General features: G+C 36.1%; 1 protein-coding gene across 3 annotated transcripts; it reads left to right on the top strand.

The window, feature by feature from the left end:
* The first annotated feature begins 1,887 nt into the window (after window positions 1-1,887).
* Window positions 1,888-10,273, top strand: LOC127246838 (CLP protease regulatory subunit CLPX3, mitochondrial). Of its 3 annotated transcripts, XM_051268431.1 has the most exons (15): window positions 1,904-3,226; window positions 3,568-3,629; window positions 4,725-4,813; window positions 4,914-4,993; window positions 5,591-5,641; window positions 6,639-6,713; window positions 6,796-6,873; window positions 7,149-7,205; window positions 7,893-7,963; window positions 8,069-8,168; window positions 8,284-8,388; window positions 9,284-9,346; window positions 9,445-9,567; window positions 9,712-9,849; window positions 9,961-10,273. In XM_051268431.1, the coding sequence occupies exons 1-15, from the start codon at window positions 2,222-2,224 to the stop codon at window positions 10,033-10,035; spliced, it is 2,172 nt and encodes a 723-aa protein (XP_051124388.1). In that variant the 5' UTR covers window positions 1,904-2,221; the 3' UTR covers window positions 10,036-10,273. The 3 variants fall into 3 exon arrangements, 2 of the variants coding, with proteins under 2 accessions (XP_051124389.1, XP_051124388.1); XM_051268432.1 differs by lacking the exon at window positions 6,796-6,873 and having other exon boundaries at window positions 1,903-3,226; XR_007837775.1 differs by lacking the exons at window positions 9,712-9,849; window positions 9,961-10,273 and having other exon boundaries at window positions 1,888-3,226; window positions 8,270-8,388; window positions 9,445-9,528.
* Window positions 10,274-10,369: the final 96 nt, after the last annotated feature.

Genomic DNA, 10,369 nt, shown 5'->3' with positions numbered 1-10,369 from the left:
TTTCGATGTGTGATACAAGCGAATCACAAGAGATTTTCCACCAATGTGTCCATGCATATCGGCAAAGTCCCATAGTAAATCATGTCTTGGTCGATTTTTCTGAACAATATGATTTTCCCTTATACATATGGATGACTTGAGCTTTTCACTTTCAAATACCCACCCACCCCATATGTAAATATCAATGTAGTAGTCTTCACTCATTGGTTGGCACCAAGGACAACCTGCACGTGGGAAAATCCAAATTATTCTCCAATAATTGAATTTTTCTTTTTTTTTTTTGTTAGATTGTTTAAAAAATAAAAGACTGAAAATAAAAATATATTTCTCGCACCCATTCTCCATTAGATTATCGTAAACAAAATATAGTAAATGTTTGGTATATAAAGGCGACCTTATCTTTAAAGTAAGTCAAAGCAATTCAAGTCTAAATGCTACACTCCTAGTTTTGAGATTGACTGGTCGATCCAATCATGATATTAATGGAAGAGATTTTTTCTTAAAATACTCTTGTTTTAGAACCACTTTTATGGCTTGACTAAGAACCCTTCCAAGCAATTGATAAGCTGACTGACATAGAATATACAAAAGGAAGTAGAGGTAGTCCACACTATCATGATACAATACTCAACAACTGGCCGACAAGAACAAAAGTTCAGTTAACATAATCAACTAATGTTTGAATCACCAATGAATATGTATAGAAAGCACAACAAATGCACTAATTGAACATCAATTTCTCTTCTATGTCAAATAAGAGAACTTTTCAATTTGATGTAGCCCTAATCTGAGACCAAGCACAAGACATTTGAAATCGGAGAACTTCTCAACTCAATATTGTCGCCAATGGAGACCAGGGATCCCAAGGGGATTGAAATAAGTTAAATTGGAACGGTGACTTACAAATATTTGAGTTCGACGCTAATCCTTCTGATGAGAGAGGTATGGACAACAAATGGGGAAAAAAAATTTTGGTTCCCTTGTATGCAATCGACGCCACACGTTCGGATAGGAGAATACGCCGCTGTTAGAGTGGTGATCGGACCGTCGAATCGCCCAATTCCATCGCTAGGAATACTGTCACGAGGAAGAGGCTACGGAGAGAGGTATTGGGAGAAGAGCGGTTAATGAGTATAGAGAGATGAAAGTATATAAAACTTATCTAATTGAGAGGTCAAAATGATCAAAACAGCGAGCATGTAAAATTTTTAAAAACACAGATGGTACAATGAAGTTTCTAAAGTAAATAGACGAATGGTGCCAATGTTCGAAACCATAGGGAAATATAGACATTTTTGCTATTTTTTTATTTTTTATTTTTTTTATTTCTCTGCACATTTACTTCTTTTTCGTTTTTATTTTCTTGTTTTAATTTTACTTGCATTTTTGTGTGTTTTTATTGATTTTTTTGTTTTCTTTTCGTTCCATTACTTAATTATCCAAAAATATTTTGAGTAATAACACCTAATAATTGATATATTATATATTGATAGACTGGCTCTCTACTATAAGTTATTTGAAAAATATTTTGAGTAACAATACATAATAACTAATATATTATATGTTAAAGACTAGAAAATTGCTAAATCAACTATTCTTTCACCGACGGTAATACCATTAAGGGTGGATAGACTCGAAGCAAGTTATATTAGTCGAATAACATGTCATAGAGAAACCTAAAAATATCGAAATTTAAACGAATAATCTCACGGGCACGAATATATTTGAATCGATCCATTCCTAGACACATATTTTATAAATATGGATTGGAAGTGTATAATGTAGTTTGTCCAATGATTTTTAATTAGCTCCTCGGGTAGTAATAACGATAAAGATAATCGTCCTCGTCAAGATGAGAAAGTTCGTGCGCGCGATCAAATTCCATTAGTTCCCAAACTAAAGGAACAGAGGTGCTACTGCTGATATGCCATATGGGCCATCCTTCGCTCCTACCGGCCTACGGATGCTCTCGTACTTCCATCTCTCGTGCCCGCCCACCCACGCCCGCTTTTTGCGTATAAACATCGCTTTTTACCTTGCATAAAACTCAGGCACCCCCGCAATTCCTTCCACAATTCCTGTTTTTTCTGGATAACAAAATTATTAGAAATCCATTGACACGCATCTCGAATTTTCCTAATCCAAACAAACAATCGGTTGCTCCGCAGTATCTTCTATTCAGGGGCGCAATTTTTTTAAATTTAGATTTACAATAATAGATATGTCGGGAGTTTGGCGATGGATAAAATTAAAAGAGATAGCTTTGGAGGCGTCGAGAGGGGGTCATGGTTGGCGGAGGTGGAACCATCGCCAGGTGCAGAAGAGGCGCCTGGTGAATTGCTTGCACCTGGAGCCTTTTTTGAAGCGAAGGGGGGGCTTTATTGTAGTGCAGGAGAGGCACAAGTGGGACCATAGCGGCAATGGCAACGGTAATGGCAATGGCAACGGCAACGAGTACCACCACAGTACGCGAAGAATTAGGGCGGAGGCGAATTGTCCTCGTTGCACTAAGCAAATGGATCTCCTTTTCACCAACCGGCCGCACCACCTTATTCCTCCATCTTCGTCCAATCCCAATCTCGATGTGCTCGATGGCGATGCCTCTGCTCATCCTACATTCCCCGCCAATGACATCGTTGACCATAATAGCAATAGCAAGAAACACAGGAACAATATTTCATCTACCAGCAGTAATGAATCTAACAAAGATGCAGGTGGGGGAGGAGGAGGAGGCAATGGTTTCCAGGCCGTAAATCTTTGCCCCAATTGCAAGACAGCCTATTACTTCAGGCCTTTCCGGATGTCCCCTCTTCAGGGAAGCTTCATTGAGATTGGCAGGGTGAAAAACAAGAGCTCTAATTCCAACGAGAAGTTGCCGCTGGATCCTCAAGACCACGGGAAGAGGCTTCAGCAATCCTTCTGGGAGACCTTGAGGTCATACGGCAGTGAGCCACCTGAGAACTGGGCTCCAACCCAACCACCATCAGGGAATGGAATTGCAGTGCATACCCCACCTGGTCCACCTTTTGCTCCGGGTGTAAATGTTGTTCGAGCATCAGGTCCTGCGGGAAATGGAGGTGATGGTAGCAGTAGCAGTCGTAGTGGTGCGAGCAATGAAGCCAAGAGCGCTTGGGGTGGATCTAATCTTGGAAAAAATTTGCCCACACCAAAGGAGATCTGCAAGGGACTGGATAAATTTGTTATTGGCCAGAACCGTGCTAAAAAGGTTCTTTCTTTCCATTATCAAGGCTCTTCTCATCCATATAAATCTTGTATGTGGCATAGCCATTCACTCTTTTTTCTTATATATAATTGATGTGAACATGTACAAGATATATGCAAACTAGTCATTTCAAGTGGTCTTGGATCTTAATAATCATTTGTTCTGAGCTAAGCTGTATATACTGTTTATCGTGTCTATCGCATCACTGTGGAAGTGGTCATATTTAATCCTATAATATATGTTGTTGCCCGTGGCTATTGTATCTTCTTGAAGATATACTTTCTCATCTCCCTTTCACATGAACCTGGTTTCATATTTTCTTACCATGATTCTGATGTTGGCAGGTGCTTTCAGTGGCTGTATACAACCATTACAAAAGGATTTATAATGCTTCAATGCAGAAGGGGTTAGTGCACAATCATTTGGTTTGTTATTTAAAAAATGAAGATATTTAGAATGATAAGTAAAAACTAACTTGATGACTGAATAAGATTATTCTTGCCGGTTTCCTACAAACAATTGATTGCTTGAGGTAGGAGTTTTAGTATCACTGAACCAGCTAATATTTGATTGAACCACCATACTTTAGATTTTTCCCGTAAATCAAGAATTTTTGGGTGTACACTACTTGTATTTTGGAATATTTTTTTTGGTGTTGAGTTGAAATTAGTGGTTGGATGCAATTTGTATCAAATAAATCACAATGAACATCTGTTTCGAGGATCCGAGTGATGACAGGATGATAGCACTTTTCAAATGAATTCAAAGGCCTTGAAAGAAGATCTGATTTCCTACTTAGCTCTGTGCAATTGGTCTGATAAACTTTATCACCTTTCTAAGTCCAATACTGGTTTCTGACTTGAGGTTTCTCTCAATCAACCTTCTTCATTAAGTTTTTTTTGTACCTGCATATTTGAGTCTCTGAAAAACGATCTTAGGAGATGGTGATTTAGTACTTGTATTGGGAAGCAGATCAGAAACTTTGGCAAAATTTCAGATTCCATGGCATAGAGCACTAGTTACTGTAATATTCTTTGCAGCTATTGCTGCATATGAATGCACTATTAATTGCACGTTTAATCTTCATGGACCAGTATGAGCTGTCGGCATATTGAGTATACATTTAACCACCAACTTTTATAGGTCTCAGAAACTTACTTGTCCTACTGCAATATTCAAAATTATCCTCCTTTTGTGTCAAATCTCGAAGATAATTCTAGGTGGTTCAAACCCAGTATTGCCACACCTGTGACAAATTTTGAGCTTCCCATTTCTCAGGACCCTACTAAGGGTGTTAGAGAAGATGGTGAAAGCTGGAACTTTGACCCTAGTTAACCTTTCAGCAAAAAAAGGTGAAAAAAAGAAGACAATTAAAGTAGTCATATTCCAGCCTTTACATTTCAAGTAGGAAACAGAAAATCCAATCAGGAATTTGTGATGATCTGTACATGGGATGTTATGTTACTCATTGTATGTCAGAATTTCTGTTTGGGGATGTTAGGTCAGAAGCTGAATCGCAGAAATTAGATGATGACAGTGATGTAGACCTGGAAAAGAGCAATGTGCTTTTGATGGGTCCAACAGGATCAGGCATGGCTACTATGTTTCAACCTTTTACTTTACCTCCTTGGTTCAAAGGCTTTTGGATATGCTTTGGTAATCTCACAATTGTTTCTTGTCTGGTAAACAGGGAAAACACTACTTGCAAAAACTCTTGCTCAATTTGTGAATGTACCATTTGTCATGGCCGATGCAACTACTTTAACACAGGTCAGCAATTACCCCAATGGTAGTCCCACCAATATTTAGTTCAAGTTCTGATTGTAAAATGGAATATGACTGAACCATTTTTCCATGTTAAAAAATTTACATCCCGAAAGTTGCATATTAAAAGACTATATTCACCACTTGGAAATTTCTTCTATTGGATGAACTTTTAATCTCGGGGAAATATTAGCTCATACAAAACATATTCTTTCATTTATCTTATAGGTTTTGTTCAATGTTTGCATGTCTTCATCATGCCTTAGCATATTTTGGACTGCTGATAACTTGAATGTAGGTCTGCACTGAAACAAATAATTTTCTAACAGATAATTAGGTGGGGTTCAAAGCAAATTAAATAGAACATGAATTGATCAATTTTTGTTTTTGTGCATTGAGTCAGACTTTTGATCGATAACCTCAGATTGTTGATTGCTAGGAGCACTAAAGATATCTTCTGATTTTATTATCTTGTATTTTGATTCAACATCATGGCACATTTATATTTTGGTTCGAGATCACTTGGTTTTATCTTCACTTTTTTGTTTCTTTTTCATTATTCTATTTTAACATCTCTCAAGGCAACTGTCTTTCATTTTGCAGGCTGGTTATGTTGGTGAAGATGTTGAATCGATATTGTACAAATTACTTACGGTATGCTGATTATTTATTCTTTACATGCATGCTGTGTGCTGTTTAATTTAATTACAAGTGCTTGTTGACTAATTAGGCCTGCATTGTATCGAGTTGCACCTCAACCAAGATTAAAATTGATTTCAATGACTTCAAGTACCGTGCTGATATGTATTAAATTATTATATGACCAGTTTGTAAAAAGCTTACGTTTATATTCAGATACATCATTTTATATTTATTTTTCTTCTTTAACTAGCTTTCTCAGTGCAACCTGGATTTTTTTCCCCAAAGCTGTAGCTTATGACACATTTCATCAATTAAAGACTAGGGATTCTAATCCTGGCCCTCCTTTGTCTTGAAATTTAAGCTTATGAGAGGAGCATCATATCATATCTAGTTATTTTTTTCTACAATATCCATAAAAATTTAATAGTGGAGAAGTTTTTAGCTGTGATGCAAAAAGGGTACATGACTAGAAAATAGTGCTCCTAGGTTTCAAGTGATCAACCTGATTTCTTGAGGTATAACCTATATCTTCATACTGCAAAAAATTATGATCATATTTAGGAATTTGGATGCACTTGCATTACTAGTCATTGTCAGAAGTAAGGCATCTGTTCAAACTAACAAAAAGCTTCAATCCTCTTAATTTAGCTAATAAAATTAAATTATAAAACAAACATAAGTGAACTTATAGTTCTAATCTCAATCATCATACTTCAAAATGCTAGCCTTCAAAGAGTAAAACAATTGCTACAAGCGATTGTTAGTGGGGAGTGACATTATTGACACAAATGTGGGCACAAATTTTCTTACAACAATGTATAAAATTACACAACGTTTTGCCTAATGTGTATTGTAGGAGTGAGATAATTCTGAGAAATATGAAAGAAACTTGAGTGAACACGAGAAGGTCAGATGACAATAATAATGTTTACTATCTTATTGATTTGACAAGGCACTCTTGACTTTAGAGTAAAACTTGGTGTGTGCTGATATTCTACTTTGTTTCTAGGCTGCTGAGTTTAATGTGCAAGCTGCACAACAAGGGATGGTGTACATAGATGAAGTTGATAAGATAACTAAAAAGGTGCTCATCTTTCTACTGCAGTTAGCTTCTATTAATCTTTTAATGTGATTCTAGTTGTAATATATTTGGTAGTTGTATGAAGGCTGAAAGCTTAAACATCAGCAGAGATGTTTCTGGTGAGGGTGTCCAGCAGGCACTGCTGAAAATGCTTGAAGGGACGGTGAGACATAGAACTCTTACTTGCAGTTTTCAGTTTGCTGATTCCCAAAAACTTGACATGGTTTTAGAGCAAATGGAGAGGTCCTAACCTGTGAGCTCACCACACCTACCATTTATGATCAAGTGTGTGGGTGCTTAACTGCATTGGCATTCAATTTATCTGAGGATATTAATTTTTATGTGCTTTACCTGTTATAGTTTTGCTGGCTATATGTACTCCCCCATGTAGGCTGTTTCCGGTTTTATATATTTTTACCCCTCTATTTTTCATGCCAGATAGTAAATGTTCCTGAAAAAGGTGCAAGAAAGCACCCACGGGGTGATAATATTCAGGTACTAACATTCTGTTTTGAAAATTTTCTACTGCATCTTGTCATTTATTCCATATTCAGTGTGTCCATAAACCTGCCCAAATGTTGTATGTAATCTGGGAAATAATTATAGTTACGCATCAAAGTATGTGCACTCAAGGTAAAGTTATGCCTGAGCCAGAAAATGGAAAATGGTTGGGGATGGAGGGGCGGGATGGGGAGACAAAGGTATTTGCTCTCTATCCTATACCAGGTTTGGAAAGCTGCAGGAGATCCAACAATATTTTAGCAAATCAAAATGATAGTAGTGAAATTGAACAGGTACACCTAACATTCCCTGCTATGAGGGAGGAGGGTAGGGGATATCAGGAATATAGTTTGGAGGGATAAAATAACAAAAATTTGCATGAAGAATAATAATATTGGGGAGTTATCTTGGTTTCAGTTGTTTCTCATGGATCATACTTATTGACTATTAAGGCTTATTGTGTACTGACAGATAGTTCTCATACACTTGTTGGATTCTGCTTCAATTTCATTTCATCACTATTATTCTACAAGTGAAACTTCAATGTAACAAATCCATCACCCTGCACCCCCCCCCCCCCCCTTCTTTTTGTGGGTTATGATAGACTATTTATTCCTTATATATCTCTTTCCATGCTCTTTGCAAAGTCTTGATTAGTTGTAATTCTATTTTCTACTTCAGATAGATACTAAAGATATTCTCTTTATATGTGGTGGGGCATTTGTTGATTTAGAGAAGACTATTTCTGAAAGGTGATTTTTCTTTTTTTGCTAGATCATCCCTATCCTATCAACTTCAGCAATCTGCGCCACCACTTATTGGTTTTATACTTTTTCTTTTTCTTCATGTTTTGTCAGACGGCAAGATTCTTCAATTGGCTTTGGAGTTCCAGTGCGTGCTAGCATGAGGGCAGGTGGGGTGATTGATGCTGCTATAACATCCTCTCTTCTTGAATCTGTAAGAACAAAGAGCTTGGAACATTCACTTATGTTATCCGATTTGCATGGATAGAGTCAATTATAATGGTTAGCTCTATCTTGTATATCATATATGAAAAGGTTAACTTTGCCAGGTTGAAAGTAGTGATCTCATTGCATATGGCCTCATACCTGAATTCATCGGGCGCTTTCCTATTTTGGTTAGTTTGTCAGCTCTAACCGAAAACCAATTAGTCCAGGTACTACTGATACCTCTGTTTTTGCTGGCTATTATGTGCTCAAGTAGTTTTGTTAACAATAGTAAATATACCAAATAGGTTTGCAATGAGTATTGGTTAGCAGTTACCTGGCGTTATTAAAAGCTAGGAGTTTATTTCAATTCATTTTGCTTTCCTCAAAGGTGTTTGTTATAAGGAAATGGAAATAAATTTGTTTATCTTATTTATTTGGACTTCGTAATTCAATATTAAGAAATAAATTATTTTAATTTCTTTAGTTTTAATTACCTATTATATATGGAGAAATAGAGACAATTGAACTTGTGGGAGTTAAAAAATAAACAGCATTTTTCGACGGAAAAATATATTACAAGTTCGGTTTCAAAATATTAGCAACAGAACACATGTATTCGCAAAACAATAGCAACTAAAAAGTAGTGACGGATATGTTTCTGTTGCTAATTTTGTTGCAAACTGATGACTTACCTTCCACCATTTTTTATACCGTACCCGAAATTGAAAGTTTTTCTTTAATGTAATTTAAAATTATTAATTTATTCATTTTTTGTTATATACGGTGTGTTCATTATTAATTTATTCATTTTTTAAAAGTGTCGATAATATAAAAAATAATATTTTATTTTGAATTGTTGATTTTTGTGGATAAATAGAGTATCTATATTGTGTTAAAATGTATATATTTGTATATTTTTGTAATTATTTATGGGGAATCATGCTCTAAAAAAATAGGTTGGGTGAACAAACCCATAAATAATATTTGTGTATTCTGTCTGGTTGTTAACTGTTTTATGGAGTTCCCATCTTTCAAAGTCTTGCCAGGTTGTGCATAATATGTATCATTGGTCTCTGTCCTCATTATAGCTATATATTTTACACTAATTCTTTTTTCTGCTAGGTCCTTATGGAACCCAAAAATGCTCTTGGCAAGCAGTATAGGAAGTTATTTAACATGAATAATGTAAGCCAAGTTTTCTTGATTATTAGTTGGGACCATGTTCTTTCTACATCCCTGCAATAAAAGAACTCGTTATTAACAAAACAAGATACAAACTCCAGGTGAAGCTTCATTTTACCAAGAAAGCCTTACAACTGATTTCCAATAAAGCAATGACGAAAAACACAGGTGCTAGAGGCTTAAGAACCATACTGGAGAGTCTTCTTACAGATGCAATGTATGAGGTATAAAACTGTGTGTTTATCACCCCAAACTTGATTTGTTTTTTTTTTAACCCCACACACACATGCACGTTCCCAGAATTGTTATCACACTGGCTTCCCTGTTACCTTTTTTTTTTTTTTTTTTATACATATTGCCATGTCCAGATTCCAGATGTGAAGGAGGGAAAAGATAGAGTGAATGCTGTGGTGGTTGATGAAGAATCTGTTGGTGGAATAGATGCTCCGGGATGTGGGGCCAAAGTACTTCGTGGAGAGGGTGCTCTGGAGAGATACCTTGCCAAGGTCATGTCAACTTCAAAGATGAGCCAATGCTTAACAAAATTACAATGAGGATATACATAAAGTAAATTAGGCTTCTGTTATTAACAAACACTCAATAAAAATTGTTCTCAGAAACGTGAAGGTGCAGCCGAAGCAGAGGTTCAGGAAGCTGAATTGGATGTCTCCTCGACAGCAATGAGCATATAGCATATGTAATTGTAATAATAGCTCTTTCCCTGTAAAGCTTATTCATTCACGAAGTATAGATAAGTTAAGTCATCTTTTATAAGTAGAAGAAGATACATCCGTTGGGGGGAGGAAGAGGGATACACATCTCCATCTGTATGCATTCATTCACTACAATGTTCCTTCTATTTTGGACCATTTAATTTATGATAACCCTTATCAATCAACCTTCTTAATCATGGAATCTTCGTTTGTTCCCCTTCTCTCAATCCCATCTAGAAAGGAGGATTGGAATTTATTGATTATTGTTTTTGTTTTTTGTTATTATTATTAATATTATTATTTTGTTTGTTTG

Source organism: Andrographis paniculata, unplaced genomic scaffold, assembly GCF_009805555.1.
Source record: "Andrographis paniculata isolate CXL003 unplaced genomic scaffold, ASM980555v1 Contig30END, whole genome shotgun sequence".
Taxonomy (NCBI): domain Eukaryota; kingdom Viridiplantae; phylum Streptophyta; class Magnoliopsida; order Lamiales; family Acanthaceae; genus Andrographis; species Andrographis paniculata.
This window is presented reverse-complemented; position numbering and strand designations above follow the sequence as displayed.